The sequence below is a fragment of the Diorhabda sublineata genome, chromosome 11, assembly GCF_026230105.1.
Source record: "Diorhabda sublineata isolate icDioSubl1.1 chromosome 11, icDioSubl1.1, whole genome shotgun sequence".
Lineage (NCBI taxonomy): Eukaryota > Metazoa > Arthropoda > Insecta > Coleoptera > Chrysomelidae > Diorhabda > Diorhabda sublineata.
Genome location: NC_079484.1, coordinates 5392220 through 5413344, shown reverse-complemented (window position 1 = coordinate 5413344; position 21125 = coordinate 5392220). Strand labels below are relative to the sequence as shown.

The window sequence follows — 21125 nt, the reverse complement described above, 5'->3', positions numbered from 1 at the left end:
TATATAAAAAATATCTGTATTATTTTATATTTTCAAATAATTAAAAATGCTGCAAAAAGCTAGAAAAGGTTTAAATTTTATTTGATGGACTATTTCGTAAATATTTATTTACCTGTAGTAACAATAGTTATAATCTCAGAAGTAAGAAACTACCTAATAAGGTCAAAATTTGCATAATTTTAGTTTCCCGCACTAGTGCGGGAAAGTGGGTTAAAACGCACGGTCGTAGAAAAAATAATTATGACACAGAGAACCTGTCAAGTGGGCCCGAAACAATTTCTCTCTAATCTATTCTGATTGGATCGAAATCACGTCGAAATTTCAAGGGGTAGGAATGGCAAAAGAGGGTAATAATAGGTTCTGAATTTATTGGAAAGTAGAGGGAGATAGATAGTGGTGAACCAATGCTCTTTTTCTCTCGCCCAATAGTACAATTCCACTTATATGTCATTCTCTGTATCTTTGAAACTTCGTTCGCGGTAGATAATTTGGACACATTCCGAATTTATTCTGAATATTTTCTTGACGTGTCAAATGCACATGCTTTGTTCAGAATATGCTCTGAACTTACATTCCTACACGATTTTGAACATCTAAAATGATAATTTGAATTAAAAACTATCTAGGTGTACATAATTAACTGACCGAAGGTTTATTTTTTATATTTGTGAGTATAAAATCAACTACCATGTATTTTTAAATACAATTACGTAGAAAACCATATAGGTTAGAGGTTATTTCGTGGCGAATGTGTCCGTGTCCGACGATATATTGGACGTATTGAGAACACGTTTGGAATTAGAAATCTTTGCTCCAAAAACACAGGATTTAAAATCCTGAACATGTTTTATTAGTACCGCGAACGTAAAATTTCAAACTGTGCATGAATCTGGTGACAGAACACGTTCAGGATATCTACCACGAACAAAGCTATTATCTTTATGTAGATGATCCGATTGGTCAAACACTTTGGCACGAATTCTCATCCCAATATTCTTAACAAAACAAAAAAAGACTACAGTACAAAGGCCACGAAGATTATTGGTGAGATGACTTTTTCCCAAGAGCATTAATAAAATTTAATGAACGAAAGAGGGATAAATGGGACATGCGAAATATTTTGCTCTGAATTTAAATCGCATGAATTGGACACCGGCCTGAATCAGACATTGTCAAAATCTCGTTTAATAAAAAAATGCAGTTCTGCAATTTTACGCCAAAATATTTAATGAATATCCAAAATGACTGAATGTTTTAAGTATAAATAACAAGTATCAAAACAATTTTTTTCAAGAGTAGATTAGATTCACAAAAAAGTTTGGGTTAGTTGAAGCAATGTATTGTGGGTTGTCTAAAATCAATTCTAAAAACTGTGATGATTTCGTTACTAAAAGGATATTTGGGGATCGTTGAAATTGTGCAATAGTCAACGATTATCTAAAAATGCCATTTACACTATTCCAATAACTGTAACAAGAGCGGTTCAGATTAACGCACTGGAACAAACCTTATAAGTACATTTTACTCGGATCGGGCCACCTAAGGCCTGTGGTGATCGTTAATAATTGCTCAATCAGAAAGTTCAAATATTAATATGAAAATATTTATGTTTAAATTGACAGTAAACATAACCTTATAGAGTAGCAGGGCAATTGTATGAAAAATATAAAAGAGCAACTTTTAATCTCATTTATATTTATATAGTTTACGTCTTAAATAAAAGGAAGTAATTTGAAATTTTTGGATAATTTCAAATAGTCCTTTCAATTTAAAAGCTTGATAGCATGTACTAAGTCTATTCAAGAAATTAGAAAAAATACTCGTTCCATTTACAGATGGAGTCGTCAGAATTTGCCTAAGGATTATGTCATTGACATTAATGACAGATGCCATTTTTGAATTAGTGATTTCAAAACCTTTCTTGAACAAAAAGGTGAGATATAATTTTTTAAAAACTACTTTATCATTTTATAAAATAACATTGATGAAAAAGTAGACGATGAATATTTGACTTTTCAAAAATTGAATAGAACCCGTTTTTGAAGAAATCGATATATTCCGAACAGCCTGAACAAATCTAGAATGGAGGCTCTTATTCCAGTCATTAACAAATTACAGGATGTTTTCAATACCGTTGGTTCGGATGCTATTCACTTACCGCAAATTATTGTTCTCGGTTCACAGGTATTTAAAAAAATCCGAACTTGTGAATTGGATTATAATATAACCTAAATTTTTATTTTAGAGTTCAGGAAAAAGCTCTGTAATCGAGAGTCTGGTCGGTAAATCATTTCTACCTAGGGGAACTGGTATTGTTACTAGAAGACCTTTAGTACTTCAATTAGTTTATTGTCCTAAGGATGATAGGGAACATCGTAGTGCTATTGATGGTAAGTTTTTCATCTGAATTGATATATCTATCATATTGGTGTAACTCTGCTTATCAATATTTTGATTTAAATTTGTTAGAATTGTTAGAATGTGTAATTTTCTAAAGTGTCAAGTAACCTACTTAATTCCTGGCAACCATTATTATGTCCTATTATTATTATTATCAATATCTGCTTAATTTAAAAAATGTTTTTCCTAAAATGATAAAAAGTAAACTTATCAAAGTTAGTTTAACTCTAAAAGATACCTACTCCTAAAGGTCCTGCTATTTTGAAATGTTAATAAATTAAAGTAATTTATAATAGAGTTTTAAATGGTCCACAGACATTAGTATAAATAATTTCTGAAATTTCTTTGGTCTTCTCTCTATTATTTTTATATGGGACATTATTTTAAACACACGTTTTACATTTCATATATTCAGATTCAGAGCGTGGTTAATCAAATAATCACTCGTAATAAAAAAGGATTTATTGCCTTTTAATAAGAACAATAAAAGAAGCATAACCACAATAGAACATTTTACATAGAAATATTTAACTATTGGTACATTATCTGCGACAGTATAGAGATTAAAAAGGACGAAATAATACTTGGGTACTACAATAAATTACTTTTGAATTTAACTTCAAAGTTGAATAAATCAGAAAGGATTGAATATAATTAAAAATGTTATGGAATCTTCTTTGTAGAGTATTAAATTTCCTTTGAAACTGAGTATTTTGAACAGTAAAAATAATTATATATTTGGTCGTTACAAAAATCCAAAATCAAAACGAAAAATTGAAAAAATAAGTCAAGGTTTGAGGCACAATTACAAAGACACGCCTTTTTTTACATTAATTTACTCAGAATGCTTTTTTCTCGGATTTCTTGGAAATTTAATTTTCTATAAGAATATGCATTGCTAAAAATGTTCAGATTGATAATTGACGAGTAAAAAAATGAGGTTACTGTTAAAAAATCAATAGCCATAATGGTACACCCCTTAATATTATTATTGAGGATTTTCATGATAATATTTTTTTATTATCATGAATGATATTTTCACAGTATTGTTAGGGAAAAAATAGTCGTTTTTTTGGCCCAATCTACTGAACATATATCCTTTTCACTGAAGTTTTATTAATAATATTAAAAATTTGAAGCAGATAGATGTTTCCGCAAAGTAAAATTACCCAGAATCAATACTGAAGTGTTGGTTAAGTGTTCTGGCCTAAGAATTATAGATGATTGTAAGTGAATAGATGTTGTTCTCTTGTGATTACTTTCTTCAAACTTATATTTATTCTATATCTTATAAATATCTTTATTTAAGCTTATTACTGTACAGAGAATATTTGCTGTTCGATGTTGTCCTAAATATTAATTTCTGCTTTTTGTGTTGATCTAAGTGATCAAGTGAAGCCCCGAGGGTTCAGTTTTTAGGATATAGTAGAAATGTAGCAGCAGTGGGTTCACTCAAACTAATAATTATTTGAAAATAGTCTACGAAGCCTGTGATCTAAGGTTTACTACATTGACAAATGTAGCTTATAGTTATTGTAGATATTTGAATAATTGGCAGATGAAACTACCAATCTTAGTTTATATACTGTTTGTATCAATTCATTACAAAACCAGATAATCATGCTTTTGGATTGGTTTTCTCATTATCAACCATAACTGAGGATTTTATTTCTGTCCCCACCTGAGCTAACATTCAATAGTTCCAGAAATAGTTATAACCCAATGTAGATTTTTTTTCATGACAGTCTATATTTCATGTAGTATGATGAGATTGATATGAAGAATCGTTCAAGTAAAACTTCATATGGTTGTTGTGAAGCAATTAATAAAGTCAGTGAAAAAATTTGAGATTCATTATTAAAATAAAATTTCATAAACAACTGATTGGTTTTTGAATATTCATTATTATCTTTTGAAGAAATACTCCAAATTGGTCTAATTATACTACATAATTTCTTGCAATTGTTATAAATAAATGTTGCTTGATTTGAGTAATTGCGGTATAAATGTAAATGTTAAGTTGTTTTAACTGATATATGAATAATAATGTCTAGATTTTAACCAGAGCATGACTAACAATGCTATAAAATATTTTTCATAATACATCAGTTAAATATGATTTTTTGGACCGATTAAGCCGGATTTAATACTTTATAAATGTGAAAATATATCAAAGGCAAATGACTGTATAATGAGCACAAAATATTGGATTAAGCTAAATACAAGTCTCCCCAAAGGAATCAGAAAAGAGTGATGAAAAGGAGAGAGATAGTCGATAGTGAAGATGGAGGTTACAAGTAAAATGTATATAAGAAAATTTTTAAAAATTGTAAGTTTTATTTAGCCATTAAGGCTTATAGGACTGTGATATATAAGTGACATATCTTCAAAGACTATATATATATATATATATATATATATATATATATATATATATATATATATATATATATATATATATATATATCCACAAATAATAAATTTAAATATTTTCACTCTATATATCGTTAGGAAATCAAATAAAACTTTATAGGGCAAACATTTAGTTGTATTCAAGAGAAAATGAAATATACTTCCTCCAGTTAATCAGTAATATGGTTTTTAATATTTTATATCACATTATATATTTTCAGGTACTGTTGAAATTGAAGATTGGGGAGTTTTTCTTCATGCTAAAGATAAAATTTTCAAAGATTTTGATAAAATCAGACTTGAAATTGAAGAGGAGACGAATCGCGTAGCCGGTAGTAACAAGGGAATATGTCCAGAACCTATAAATTTAAAAATCTATTCGACCAAAGTAGTAAATTTAACACTTGTTGATTTACCAGGAATAACAAAGGTATTTCTATCAAAAAATAATAAAGAATGTGAGAATACTGAATGGTTATTATTAATTGACACTTCCAATAGACAGATAATTCCATATTAAATTACAGTGTTGTTTCATATTTGGGCAATCCGACCTTCCACTATAATTATTCTTCAATTTTCTTCCTTTATTTATTCAAACACTCCTGCAGGTTATTGTAGAGTTTCTCCATTTACTCTTCTTCATTTCCTTCCACTGGTGCATATATTTGTAAGTCATGAAATATTTTTTTAAATTCTAATCTTAAGTAAATTATCATTGATGATTCTTCCTTTATATTAGTTATTTTCCTATCCAAGTCATTTGTTATTGCTACTGGTACTCATTCCTTTGCTTTTTGAGTAGTGTATTTGGTACTTGTTCTGTTTTCTCATTGTTCCTTTTCAGATTTTTTTCGTTCTGTTGATTCCCAATATATTTATTTCTCCATTTCTATTACGAGTTCTTTTTCTTTTCCATTTGATGATGTAATATACCATGTACCTGTGCCGATTTTCTCTTCTACTTTATGTTTATAAAAGAAGAAGATGGGACCTTTTTTGTTTTTGTTTATTTTTGTTATATTAGTGCTATTTCTACTTTTGTTTACCTTGTTAAATCTATTACTATTATGCCTATTACTTCTATTAATAGTACTATTAGTTTTACTATTACTACTTAATGTAGTATCAGTTTCCTTTCTGCCTGTTAATCTGTTCATTACCATTTTTTTGAATGTCAAGTTTTGTTCTCTACTTTCTATTTTATCTTTGTATTTTATTTGTATCATTTTCCTTTTCCATTGCTTGCTGCCTCATAAATCTTTTGCTGTCTGTCCTTTTTCTCAAAGCAAGCACAAGAGAGTAAACCCTGCATTTGAGTAGTTTAAGTGGTGCCTGCTGTGTGGAGATGCCTTTGGGTATTGATTTTGAGCTTCTGTATGTTACTATGTTGTAGTGTTCAGAAAAGATGTGCTTTTACTTTAAATATTTCAAAAAAAGTGATACCTAAATTTGTATAACCATCTATTTTAGAGGTTATCTGACACTAAGTTGTAAGCTGGATTCACTAGCTTGAAAGAATCCACATTTAATCTGGGGTTTATGGTTTTATTTGTGACATTCTGCTAATATCTCAAAAAATCTAATCATTTACTAGTGGGTGTAGTTAGTAGAATATGTTAACATAGATATAATAATTCAAACTTTATTTTTTATATTTAACAATTCTAAAGTATCTGACATCAATTTGAACAAGAATTTTATTCAAAAATAATCTTTGTTTCACTAAAAATGAGTTACAATAGAATCATAATCATAACATTATCTGTAGGTTCCTGTTGGTGATCAACCGCCAGATATCGAACAACAAATTCGTGAATTGGTTTTGAAATATATTGCAAATCCCAATTCTATAATTTTAGCAGTAGTAACTGCTAATACAGATATGGCAACATCAGAAAGTTTAGCCATAGCTAAAGATGTTGATCCTGACGGAAGGAGAACTTTGGCTGTTGTTACAAAACTAGATCTCATGGATGCAGGTAAATTATAAATTATCCTCATATTAGCAAAATGAGTCGTGAGTTATAAAAATTTCAATCAAAGCATCAATTACATTAAAGTATTTTTCTTGTAGGAACCGATGCTATTGATATTCTATGTGGAAGGGTAATACCTGTCAAGTTAGGAATTATTGGAGTTGTTAATCGATCACAGCAAGATATTATGAATAATAAAACTATCAAGGATTCTTTAAAAGACGAGGCTACGTTTTTACAGAGTAAATATCCGACATTAGCTGGAAGAAATGGCACGCCATATTTAGCAAAGACTTTGAACAGACTATTGATGCATCATATTAGAGACTGTCTGCCAGATTTAAAGGTGAATAAACCATTACAAATTTTTTTAGAAGCCACTTAAAAATAGTTTTTTTTTTTTGAAAACAAATTTACATAAACTGTGCTAGACATTCCTGCATGGTTTTTATCAGTGATCATGTCATTTGTTTCCATTACTCATCAATATCCTCTATTTCTAGTTTTTGATTTAGCTTTGTTGTTACTGTGTTCTATATCCCTTCACTCTTCAATTTGTTCATACTATAATTTTTCATCACCTATGGTTTTTGATGTTTGACACCTTTTGATGTTCATTTTAGTTATAACCAGAATATGACTAGAGTCTGAATCCAACTTACATAACAAGATAAAAAAAATATTGTTCTTAAATTTATATGCATCATTTTTATACGAATGACCCATTGTAGCTTCATTTTTCCCCAACTAATAATTTATTGGTAGATATATTGATTATTTAATTTCAACAAATCAATGTAACACCAACTTAATATCACATATCAATATATCAATTGTCAAATTTGAAAGATTATTAAAAATTGGAATTTGATTCAATGTGTTAATTGTAGTGAACAATGTTTTTGTATCCCCCTGTAAATGATTGTAATTACACAAATATGCTGAATTCCTTCTTACAGACAAGAGTAAATCTCATGATATCCCAATATCAATCGTTGTTGAGCTCCTACGGTGAAGATATATCTGATAAGAGTAAAACTTTATTACAAATTATCACGAAATTTGCATCCGCGTATTGTTCAACTATTGAAGGGACCGCTAGAAATATAGAAACGACTGAATTGTGCGGAGGTGCTAGAATATGTTATATTTTCCATGAAACTTTCGGGAGAACTTTGGATTCTATACATCCTTTAGCCGGACTTACCAAAATGGATATTCTAACTGCTATAAGGTAAGATTTTATCACAAGAAGATAATTGCAACAATTTGTATAATTTTTTTCATTTTATTAAATTAATTTGAGTCATTTTTCTAATTAAATAATTAATTTTCAACTTAAGATACAATGCACACCCATAGAGGAAATGTTTATTTTTGTATAGAGTTGTAATAATTTTGTAAATTGTAGGGTTTTTCTGAAACTGTAATCCTGGATCATTTACAACAGCTATCAGCTTGATTGGGGATCCTAATCCAGAACGAAATTTTCATAAGAGTTTTTGAACGAAACCAACAAAAATTCATATTACTTTGATTATTCCTTCTTCGGATCACGTTTACCCACTGGTAAACTAGAGTAGAAGGTTTGGTTCTGGCATCTGACATGTAAACAACATTTGTATCGACCCCTAAGAATTTCCCAATCTAACAGTGTTCTTTGATAGTGGAAAAATTTATTATAAACTAGTTTATTGGTAAAAATATGCATCATTTAGTCAATTGTACTATAAAACTGGCTAAATAATACAGTTTTTCGAGTGCGATATGACAAATACTAATTGGATGACAGGCTCCTAACAACAGAAATGGAAATTATACCTGGTAAAACTTCTGGCTACAGAAGTCCTCAAAATTCCTACTCTTCAACAACAATTTCCAAAAAAAAAGTCCAAGATAATTATTTTTCCTGCAAACATAAGAAGTTCAGGATTATCTAATCCTCCTAGGAGAAATTATTCTGCCAACCTCTGTTTACACTACCACTACATCAACACTTTTTCAAAAACAATTATGCGTTTTTGTTTTCCAACAAATATTTTTGTTTTTGTTCAGTTTGGTGAAGTAATATTTTACAGATAGTAAACATTAAGGAAATCTTTGAGGAAAAATTTATATAATTTTAGAAATGCTAATGGACCCCGCCCTGCGCTTTTTGTACCAGAAGTCTCTTTTGAATTATTAGTAAAAAGGCAGATAAGAAGATTAGAAGAACCGTCTTTGCGCTGTGTTGAATTAATTCATGAAGAAATGCAAAGAATTATACAGGTATGTGTGTTTAAGAGGATGGGGTGAGGTTTTAAAATTTCTTGTTGCATCTTTTCATTTTTTTTTCCAAATGAACAATATGTCTAGAATATTGTATACAAAGTCAATCCGAGTGAAACTGAAGGAATTACAACCGGCTTTGATACCTGATTTCCGTTTTTTTATTGATGGTTTATTTCTAATTTTCACTTATAAAAAACTTTGAATCTGTTTTCTCGAATTAGGAATTAGGAATTCTGAATTTTTTCTGACATACATCAAGAGTTGTACAATAATATGTATTTAAATTTAATGAAATTATATTATCACGTCGTTGCAAAAAAATCACAAAAAATTCTGTCTTTTTCACTTTTAAAATCTCACTCCCCCTTAATCATATTTTTTCTAATACTAATCTTTATTCCAAACTTTTAAAATTTTTTGGGCTTTAGATTTCAGTGTGTTCAAAGTTTGAATGATGTTCTTTGGTATGTGTTAGGTCAATTTGTGTATTCTTTTATTCTTTCATTTAATTTCAAGGAATCTTTTTTTTTTCTAGAAATGCGCTATCCAAATTCAACAGGAAATGGTGGGTTTATACATTTACTAGTACTGCTTGCTTTTGAATATACTAGATCATTGTACTATGAAGCGCTAGTATTTTTTATAAAGCACTGCTCTTGCTCGTCAAAGATATAATGTGTTTATTAGTAGACAAAATGTCAATGAGAAAATGTAGTCCGGTCAATTTTGACAAAAATAATGATAATAACAAAAAATCGGACAGAACTAAATTTCAATAAATAGTAAAAAATGAAAAAAAAAATAATAAAAATTTAAAAGTCCCCATCATTCCCATGTGAGCTCAGAAAGTTGTACGGGGGTCGAAATTTCAGGTTTTTTAGATTGTTTTTCTCTTGATAGCTGCTACAATCTAATTTCTTTCCAGTGATATTCGAATAATAATTATTTGGTCTTCAAACATTTTCTTTTTTTGTAATTAGAACATTTGATACGACATATGGTTGATTTTCCAGTATATCTAATACTCAATAAATTCCATAAAACTAGCATCCAAATCCATTGAAATTCCTTCATGTCAAAGTGAAATGCAATGTAAACCGAGGAGTATATTGAAAGTGTATATGCTGTAATTTTACAAGATATATATCAACGGTTATTTTCTCGATTAAATAGTGCTCTTGCTTCTATTTCCGCTTGGGGTTTCCGCTAAAAAATTTAAAATTCTCATTCCAGCATTGTGGTAATGAAGTACACCAAGAAATGCTTAGGTTCCCGAAATTGTATGAAAAAATAGTAGACGTAGTGACACAACTATTAAGACGCAGGTTACCAACAACCAATACCATGGTTGAAAATCTCGTCGCCATAGAATTAGCATATATAAATACGAAACATCCTGATTTTTATAAGGATATTCAGATGGTACCAACTGTAATAAAATCCTCCGGAGAAAGTACTACTAGACCTTCGCGTCCAAAAAGTATGTTTGGCAAATACCAAGGAGATGCTCAAGGACTGGTGAGTAAGGTAGAGTATCGCTTATTTTCTGTTTTAGTTTTGTGAGGTATTTATTTTAATTTGCAGTATATTATGTTATACTTTTAGCGTTAGTGCTTTCAATATATATTTATCCTTACCAATTGTCATTACATCTCGGTGTGAGGCTTAGCATCCTCTTTGTCAATTCGCCTCAAAACTGGTCTATTACTCACCAATGTTCCCCAGCTTTTCATATTAATTGTTTGTGAGTCTTCGTGAACTTGGTCAGTCCATCTGATACAAGATCTGCTTCTTTTTCTACTGCTGTCTTACCAACTGTCATTAAATTTCGGTGTGAGGCTTAGCCTCCTCGACAATTCGCCTCAAAACTGGTCTGTTACTCACCAACGCTCCTCATTTTTTCACATTCATTGTTTTTAAGTATTCTTGAACTTGGTCGGTCCAACTGATCGAGATCTGCTTCTTTTTCTACTGCTGAATATTTTGGCATTCATTGCCTAGTATTTCATCGATTTCTTTATTATTTAGGATTCTCTTGTCTGCTTCATTTATTCTAAATCCTCCATATATCCTTTTGATAATTTTCCCCTCAAATATTTTTAATTTGTCTGATTTTTTTGTTGTCATCATTCACTTCCATAAGTTACGATTTGTCTTATCACAATCTTGTAAATTTCTAACTTCATTCTTCTTATCTTATTATTAGTTTGTTTATCAGGAGCTTCAGCTTTTTTTTGGATTGGTTGTTTTTAATTTATAAGAGGTATTTAAATTTATTAATATCTTTGAAAGTTTTCCACTCTCCTACAACCTTCCGATGCAGATATCTTCATAATTACAATTTTAGATTTATTAATAACTTTCTTTCTACATCTTTAAAAAGTTCTACCAGTCTTTCCTTATTTTTAGTATTATTCCAATATTATTTACATATGCACAAATTTGGATCTATTTGCTTGATTGCTTTGTGGAGTAGTATTGAAAAGATTGTACTGGACTATCTTCTTGTTTAACGCCAAATGTGATCACTCATCTATTTTAACTTTAGCACAACATTTTTGCATTGTCATCATGGCCGAATTGATCAATTTAGTTTGTAAAAATGTGAGAATAGTATTGCAAAAAAATGTAAATAATATTGTTTAAGAAATTTGGTGCATGTGTTTTTTAACATGTATCTCTGTGATACTCACTTTACTAGTATTTGATCAAAACATATTTGTCAGATAACTATTCATTCTTCCAGTTTGTCATTATTCATCCACTGCAGTCTGGTGATTCGTTTATGCTCTTACGCTACCCCATTTTTACAATTTTCCCATTTAGTTCCAATAAACTCGACAATATCATCTAACCGGCACTATTTTGGTCTCTTTCTTATCTCTATGTTCAGAATAGATTTTTGGAGATCCCATCCATCATCAAATCTTGTGCCAAGGTGTCCCGCTTAGTTCTACTCTATTCTATTTTTTATTTTCTATTTAAATGAGGGATTTCAGCCATGCTGCTCCTGGGTTGTTTTGAGTTTTTGCACAGTTTAGTTCATTTATTTGTTTTTTCACCCTGATAACTCGACCCTTACCTATATGAATGTTTGAAATAGATACGAGAATATTGGAAATGGAATTGGATTGCTATAAAAGCAACTGTAACAGAAAGTTGACAGATTTTGAAAAAAGTAATGTAACCCTAATTTCTGTAAAAGCCTTCACTGTTAATAAATAATGTAGGACCCTAGTTGTGTTTCATACTAATATCAGTTAAGGGTTTGTTATGATAAAGAAATATCCCGTAAGGAAAACAAGTGAATTGTTGATAGTGAAATTCAGAGAAAATTCGTAGATGTATTAACGAATATGGGGCTGCTGCGTTGTTATGAGATGGATTCAAGTGTAGTGTGGTAGTTTATAGTTATTAGATACCATCCAAAAAGAGCTTTTAACAGAAGGTCTAGAAAATAATGGTACCATATCTGATAGAAGTACCTTAATGAAACCGATCTCTTCCAATTTTTCACTGATGATCTTAATTTTCTTTTGGGTGCATTCAAACTTGTATCCACTCTCCAGTTATCCAATACATAACAAATTGATTGATTTTCCAAGTTACTGTATTGATTCTTCAAGTTATTTATGTTTCTAGTAAGTTAATTATTCTAAAAATATATTAACAAATATCTTGATCTAGGCTAGATCATCAAGCAATCCACAATTAAACAACGAGGATGACACTAAAGCTTGGACTGTGGCTACCAATCAAAATTCCAATGAGAACGATTTCAATCAGGTTAATAACTTACCAGATAACGTTAAAGCTGAAGCTGAATTGAGAAACGTACTAAGTCCCCAAAAGCCTGTCAATTTATTACCACAGGTTCCCGTAAACAGTAGTAGTTTCAGGAAATTATCTGAAAATGAAGAACACGACTGTGAAATTATAGGTAATTAATAAACATGTAGCATTTTAGATGCAATAAATTCATATTTATAAATTATATTTTGAGATTAATATATTTTTTTCTATTTTAGAAAGATTAATTAACACATACTTCTATATTGTGAGAAAATCTATACAAGACACTGTACCCAAAGCAGTTATGCATTTCTTAGTGAATTACGTGAAAGACAACTTGCAATCCGAACTTGTAACTCACCTGTATAAAGCTGACAACGCTGATCAACTACTGGACGAGTCTGAACATATTGCTCAGAGACGTCGTGAAGCCGCTGATATGCTAAAAGTGAGGCATTTTTTTTTTTCAAATTCATCTATCGATTAAATATTTCATCATTTTATTGCACTAGCATCAAAAATATTTTATCTATAAATTTGGAATAAAAAAATTACTAACATATATGTTTCTTATGGACTTTCAAACAATTCAATTGATGTGCCCCGAATCACTCTTATGGGGAAGGTAATGATATAAAAATTGTTTTAGATTTCTATAATAATTCATTAGGCAAACTTTTGCCAAATGTAGGCATCAATCACTGATGATTAATGGTAATAACGACTTCAATCACATATATGTAAAGCACAAAAATCGTTTTTATATGTATCCAATATAGATTTCCGAACAATCCATTGCACCTCAAACTAGTTTAATTGAAAAAAAAATAATGTAATGATGGGCTTGGATTTCTAAAATAATGCCTTAGAATTATTTGGTCTATTTATCAAGTTAATTTTTCCGCCAAACTTTTACAAAATGTAGTCGCCAATTTAAAATTTTGTACAAAAAACTTTCCCTAATATTGCAGATGATTTGACATATTTACAGATGGAGAAGAAGAAGTTGTCAATTATACCAAAGAATTTCAATATTTTTAATGCATTTGTCCATTGATTTCAAACAATTAGTTTGTTTGGTCTTTAGGATTTGGCCATTAAAGCAAGTCGCCCTATTTTTTGTTTTCCCACGTCCAATCAAATTCGATTGCTCCAGAATTGAAGCACTTACTGAAATATTTGTAAAACAATAATTTATTTTTCCAACAAAAGAATGAATATATTTCTTTTTGTAGCATAGTCTGTGTAGTTAATTAAAAGATGGAAAAATATTACAATTTTATCACTTTATACTTAGCAAGAAAATGCCTGTTAAACCTACTAACGTTTAAGTAGATTTGATGCAGTATTTTTCATTAAAAATATTATTCAATATTCTGAAAATTTCATTTATATAATAATTAATATTATGCGTTAATTATTTTCAGGCACTTCAGAGAGCATCCCATATAATAAGTGAAATAAGAGAAACACACATGTGGTAATAATGAAGAATTAACTCAGTAGTTCAAGGAAGAAAGGATATAAAGAGAAATTTTGAAGTGTCATGTAACTAGTCATGATTTTCATCAATCGATGTAACCAAATACACATTATTATTGTTGTTGTGCAGGTTCCCATAAATATTTTATGTATTCACTTCCCAAACCAGTGACATTGATGGGTTGAAATATTTCATTAAATCGAACCTGAATGTTATCTTACTTTGGATCGAACTAAGGTCACAATTGGGTGATTACGAACAAGATAACCTTCAATAAATTGATAAGTAGAAATGATTTGATAACATATTTAATTATATTTATGCTTTTATATATTGTTAATAAAATATAGTAAGGTATTGATTCAAGGAATCCTTTGTTTTAAGAAACTCGCCATAAATTTGTCATTATTTTTATGGGTAGTTTGAATTTTTAAGTAAGAACAAAAATTAGATCAATGTAATTAATTTTTAGTCCAATTTCTTACAGATTTGTACAACTTTGCTCAGTGGAGTAGATAAACTTACACAAATCTTGAATCTCGTTGTGGAGGTGCAACTATATATTTTTATTTAAATCGTTAATAAATTGTATTTTATCACTTTGAATAAGTCAAAAATTCAATTTAGAAGAAAATTGAGTCAATAAAATCAATTTTTAATCTTATTATCAACAAAAAAATTGTAGAGCGTTTTATTTCTTGAAATTGTACATTCCAGAATGTCAGTTTGAAGATTCTGCTCTAAATTTTCATTTTTGTTGATCAAAAATATATTTTATCACTTAAAACGGTTCTAAACTTTGATCTAGAAGAAAATTGAGTTAATAAAATTCATTTTTATTCCAATCTCCAACCATATGAGCCATAGAACTTATCAATAGATGAAATTACACATTCTAGAATATACATGAAGAGATTCTGCTACAAATATTAATTTGTATTATTCAAAAATTGCAATTCAATTATTGCAACTTTCAAATTTTCAGTTCAGAACCAGATTGGGCCCAATTTTTTTTACCAAACGTGTTGTACTTCTTATTTGGCTTATTAGGTAAAATTACACATTCTATAATCTCACTGTATTAATTCTACTATCAAATTCCATTTCTATTGTGCATATTTTATTACTTGGAACGTTTCAAAAACTCGATTTATAAGAAAATTGGTTTGATAAAATTAATTTCCAATCCAATTACCGACAAAACGAGATGTGGAATTTTTAATTCGATCCAGTAAATTAAATTACCCACTCAAAACATTATTATTCATTCATTTAATTCAAATAAAATCAATTCATACAGATTTAACGTAGATACGTTCTGTATAGAGTGAATTTATATAGATTCTACTCATTACATTTAATTCATATAAATCCAATTCGTATTAAATTTCCTGGTTGTGGAAGTGAATTAATAAATTTTTAGGATGTGTTTTCCTTCAATTGTTGAATAATATTAAACACAAGTAAAACTTACGTTATTGTTAAACTGAATATACAGGGTGTTCCTAAATTTATGCTATAATTTATAATGAATATATTTGAATTTGATAATAACCGCGATTGAAATGTTGGTGAGCTGATCCACTCGTTGGTGGAATATTTGATAACTGCACAGGTTTATTCGACTCTGTTGACTTGACGTATAGTGCATAACGGAGATGATCGATACTATCCACAGAGTTCTTCAAATGCTGTGACAAGTTCGTATGTTTTCGAATGTGCAGCAGTTGTTCTCTGCTGCTCCATTGTTTGTATGTTTTTACTATAATCTGAATATACATAAAAAACAATTTTATTGATAATGTGTAAAATGGAAAAGAAATCCGCCTCCAATAATAAACGTTTACTATCAGTTGACCTCAGATAATTTTCTGACCGCGTGCTCTACGCCCTCTATCTCAAAAACAGTTCAAGGTATAGAAAAATGTTGAATACAAAAGTTGAAGAGAATTGAATTTTCTACAATATTGATAATAAATAAAAATAGCATAAAACGAAAAATATATGAATTTTGAGAATAGTTCTATGATTCCAAAATACTGGGTGTGTATTGCGTTCCGAGGTCAACCCCCTATTGATTCATATTTAGAAGGTATCAAATATGATATTGTGCTTTTTCTCTGTATCTATTTTTAGAAACACCCTGTGTATTATTAGAATTTTGTTAGTGACGAAACTGTTTTCTTGATGTAGGAGTTTGTACCTTGTGTGTATTTTATCAAGAAGTGTTAATTCAATCCTAATTTGGTGTTTTTAGAATAATTCCAATTAACTTGCAGGATGCAGAAATTCTAGTTTACTGATATTTTAAAAATTCTCCGTGATTCAGTGCAATGATTTTAAAATTAGAATCATAAATTTTTAGAACAAATATTGTAAACTTTAACACTTCTTTGATGCGTATTTAGTGCCGTATTTGGTTTTTATGTAGTAAGCAGTTTCGCAGTTCACTTATTAACTATTTGCATTTTTCTAGACAGTATCTTAATTTATAATTTCAATTATTTGTTTATTACATATTTGAAATTTGCGTACTGCATAGTATTTTTCCTAATTTTTGTTTATATAATAAAAGAAAACAAAACTCAAATGTGTTTCATTGCATAACAACATAATACATTAATTTTCTTATTAATCATTTCCAGTCAATAAATATGATCTTATAATCAAAATCAAAATTTTTCTCAGTGTAGTGATTTATGTTCTCTCAGTGTATTCTGTGATATTCAAGGGTTTCTGTACCAATTGTTATTCTGCATGTGTTTTTGAGCATGAACAAGAAGTAGAAGTTTGAGATCTCGGAAAAAGTAACTCCAAGTAAGAAAATGAAATATGAAGTCTATCAACTGTTATGAAAAGTTAATATTTGAAAATGAATGTTAAAAAACTCTCATTACTTTCAGAGGAACCATGCGTGATGTGATAAAAGAAATGCTAAGTTTGCATATAGCAGCTTTCAATGAGAAATTTTTGAAGACTTATGAGAGATTTAAAAGTGGTAATGAGCAGGTTAAGGATGTTTTTCGACATTAAAAACTGTTAGAAATGTATAAAAAGTGGACAAAATTGTTTCCGAAGAATATAAGAACAAAAAAGTGTCTTTTTTTTATCAAGACATGTGCCGTGACTAATATCCTTCTAACTTGCGAATTTTCGGCAGCTAACATTCTTCCTGTCTATATATCTATTCCAGCCTTATTCTAGGGGTTCCCAAAAATAAAAAATATTCTAAAAAGAAACTTTTTGACACCAATCCAGACATTGAAAAAGTCAGAATAAAACAGATTATAGCCATTTTGAAAGAAGCTTTCCAGTCATGGATTCGAATGGAATAACTTCATTAATAACCAAGGGTAGTGATTTGTAGGATATTAATTGAAATATTTATATGAAATCATCGACAGCTCATTTAATCTAGTACTACTGAACTTCAGTAATAAGTTTTTCCCTTAGATATTTTTTTATCATCTTGGTAAAATCAACGCATTCGTGCTCTAGTGTGAGATACCAAACAAACTAACGAGTTCTCATTGAGTTTTTCCTAAGGTGCATTTCGTGCAAAAGTTGTATACACGCTATTAGCTATGAGTATCGGATTGTAAAGATGCTATAAAATGCCTGGAACTCGGCCTTCCCTTTATGATTATAGAATTTGGAATGGTGTTGCGGGTTGAGGAGTCAAAATAAAACCGTCCAAAAGTTTTTTTAGGGCCAGTTCTTCACGTTCTAATGAAGTGCCAAATAATTATTAGCCACATAACTTTAGTAGGAACTTTTAATTGTCCAATAAATGTTTACCATTTCTTCACCCTAGTTGGTTTAAATCCGAACTAACTAATAATTATTTGTCACTTTATTATGTATTTAACAAATAGTTGGTAACACTATGAAAAATGTCTATATAGCAATCGTCCATGTATTGAATAAGGAAAGAAATAAGCGAAAAAACATTCTTCTATTGAAGGTTTCCTATGATTTGTACTTGTGGCAACTATCTGTGCCACTTTAGATGTATATATTAAGGGTAAGTTTCTACTAAACTTTTTAATTGACACTTATGACTGCCTAATAACTTATTTGGCAAATAACTCGATTTACTCGGAGGTTGTTTACTTTATTAGAAGGTGAAGACACCGGATTTTTGGTTATTGTGTTATGTGAAGAAGTGTCAACGTTTCGATCTTTTATTTGATTTTTATCAAAATATATGGTACAGTATAACTTAAACGTTCATGAAGATAAACAAGTGAACAAAAATTTTGAATTTAGAAGTAAAACAATAAAGATTTACCGCTAAAAAGAAACAGGTAGTTTTTTTTAACGAAGCGATGTCGAGTAGAAAGATTCATCAAAGGGCTTATTTATGTGAGTCAGACAGATTTTTCCAAGACCTCTGTTCAATTAATTGAATTTTAATGGTTTATTTGAAAGATTGCATACAGACAAAACTGGAAACCAGAGTGATTTTTTATTTCAATAAATCCTAATTATAAAAAATTCTTATTTATAATTTAACGTTCGTTTTTTCCACACTAATTACAGGTATCACTACAAAAGAAATACAGGTACCACTGTATTTCTTTTTTAATACAAATATTAATTGTGTTTTAAGCAGAACGAATAATACTATTATCTGTCGAGACCAAATATTAGATAAACCAAATAAATCACCACCCTATATTTACATTTTACATCCAACCGTTCACGCCGTGCTTTATTCATATCATCCGCATTTCCTTGTTGGAGAAGACCGCATACATGTACGGAACGTATTAATTCCGCATGTGGAGACACGGTATATCTAAATACACGGTGAAAAGTGTCGGTAGGTGGTTCTGCTTCGTAGTGTGTGTTTCGAATTCAAGAGGCGACTATGTTGCTAATACAGGACAGGCCTTATTGATATTTACTTTAAGAAAACTACATCATTGATTGCTATAAGAATCTTTGGAGTGTATAATAAAATTTAGGACAATTAAACAGCCAGCAATTCCAGTTCTGTCTATGAACTGGAAATATTACTATAGTATTTGAGGAAACGGTATGAATATTACCGTTATTTAAACAACATATACAATGTGGATATTGGTTTTGAATTTTTGTTGATATGCTAAACCCTGTCAAAAGCCGTGTTATTGCTCTAGATTCCCCATATTTCTTTATAGCTTTAGTCCATAATCTGGTGACATACGCCAGGAAATCCCTGGTTGATCTAAGTTTATGAAAGCCGTATTGATGGTTCTCTGATGATATTATTATACTCAAGATATTTCAATATTTGCTTGTTAACGACTTTCTCCATGACCTTGACAATGGCTGGGACTAAAGCAATCGGACGATAGTTGTTGTGAACCGTTATTTTTGGTATGGGTTGAACCTGAGCATAATTCCAGTCTGCAGGATACAGACCCTCTTTTATATGATTAAGAAAGAGTATGCATAGTGGACTTGTTAGTGCGAATCAAGAGCTGAGCAAACTTGTGACACAAGTCCGCTTCCTCTTGTATTTTTATAAACCTCAAATATTCTAAAGAAAGAAAAATATCAGTAAGTACAGAAAATGACTCTAAATGAATATATATGTAGATTAACACCTATAAACTCCCAATGAAATGAAAAATTTCAGCTGGCGATTTACGCGTACCATTTTTATTAAGCTCATTGAAATTTTGTCAAGTCCTGTAGATATTTTTCACTATTATCGCTTCGAGGTAAATACAGTCCTGCGTAATTCCCTTAGGAATGTAATCTAGAAAACCACGCGGTCGTGGCCTGCCAGTTGATAATACAGACGTCCACTTTTCACTGCTGTTTTCTCAACACCAGGCGTACGCTAACGCCGCGAAGCCTCCTAGCCGCTGCATTGCGGTCCAGACCTAGTGAACATGTCACACCTCACAATAAAAATTGTTGTGGTTTAGGGTCCATTCCATATAGACAGAACAAGTTATAATAATAAATTCAGTCGACTGTTCAGTTCTATTTCTAGATATGACATTTGTTTTTCATAATTATTTTTCAACGCAGTATTTTTTAAGTCTATACACTCTAACGTTTTTAAGCCCTTTTAGGTACTAAGTAACGCCTGTCTCTTCAAAATAAGCATCTGCCTATGCCACAATTTCCTCTTTTGATGAAAATATATCTTCTGGAAGTGAGAATTTGAGGATAGGAAACAGGAAAAGTCATAAGAGGTGTTCGCATTTAATCGCTTGTAAACTAGGGTGATAAAGAACGAGTTTCTGAACAACATTGATCACTTTCAGAGCATTCAGATCATTATTGTGCTTATACTCAGAAATATAGACCAGTGGTAATTGGGATTGTACAAAGTAACACCATCGTCGGATTTCCGCCATGTTTCATAACAACTCAGTCTATTCCACCCATATTTTACACGTTAAATGGACACGTTTCTCCGCTCACAAGTCCGGATCAAGTAATTCCAATTTTTATTCCTTGCGTGATAGTAGGAGAACTCACAACTTCCTCACGAAAAGGAATCATCCCAAGTTGCCCAAATCTCAGCCCTGCAAACAAAATCATAGCAGACATCATAGTCAGAGTGTGAGATGAGTCAAATTCTGTTTAAAAATCACATGCTTCTTGTAATATATTTCTTTTCATATAGTAGTAGCTCAATTGTTTACTTATTACTTTTGTTATAAGTTTTTAAGTCAATGAACCACAAAACAAATAGAATAGAATTCTTTGACAATAAACTATAGTATTGGGAGTACTACATTTATATTTGTGCGCATGATTTCTAGTATGTGTGGAAGCTCATG

General features: G+C 30.2%; 1 protein-coding gene across 3 annotated transcripts; it reads left to right on the top strand.

The window, feature by feature from the left end:
* Positions 1 to 1866: 1866 nt before the first annotated feature.
* LOC130450161 (dynamin-1-like protein) lies at positions 1867 to 16927 on the top strand. Of its 3 annotated transcripts, none has more exons than XM_056788382.1 (12): positions 1867 to 1933; positions 2031 to 2184; positions 2246 to 2390; positions 5034 to 5242; positions 6584 to 6794; positions 6890 to 7137; positions 7751 to 8025; positions 8918 to 9059; positions 10296 to 10589; positions 12750 to 13002; positions 13091 to 13302; positions 14282 to 16927. In XM_056788382.1, the coding sequence occupies exons 2-12, from the start codon at positions 2083 to 2085 to the stop codon at positions 14336 to 14338; spliced, it is 2148 nt and encodes a 715-aa protein (XP_056644360.1). In that variant the 5' UTR covers positions 1867 to 1933; positions 2031 to 2082; the 3' UTR covers positions 14339 to 16927. The 3 variants fall into 3 exon arrangements, with proteins under 3 accessions (XP_056644360.1, XP_056644362.1, XP_056644361.1); XM_056788384.1 differs by having other exon boundaries at positions 1881 to 1933; positions 10296 to 10580; XM_056788383.1 differs by having other exon boundaries at positions 1900 to 2184; positions 10296 to 10580.
* Positions 16928 to 21125: the final 4198 nt, after the last annotated feature.

Bases quoted from the DNA above. Each gene is read 5' to 3' on its own strand.
- LOC130450161 (XM_056788382.1), top strand. From the start codon at position 2,083: ATGGAGGCTCTTATTCCAGTCATTAACAAATTACAGGATGTTTTCAAT. The intron at 7,138-7,750 runs GTGAATAAACCA...TCCTTCTTACAG, and splicing joins ACTGTCTGCCAGATTTAAAG to ACAAGAGTAAATCTCATGAT. The intron at 13,303-14,281 runs GTGAGGCATTTT...AATTATTTTCAG, and splicing joins AAGCCGCTGATATGCTAAAA to GCACTTCAGAGAGCATCCCA.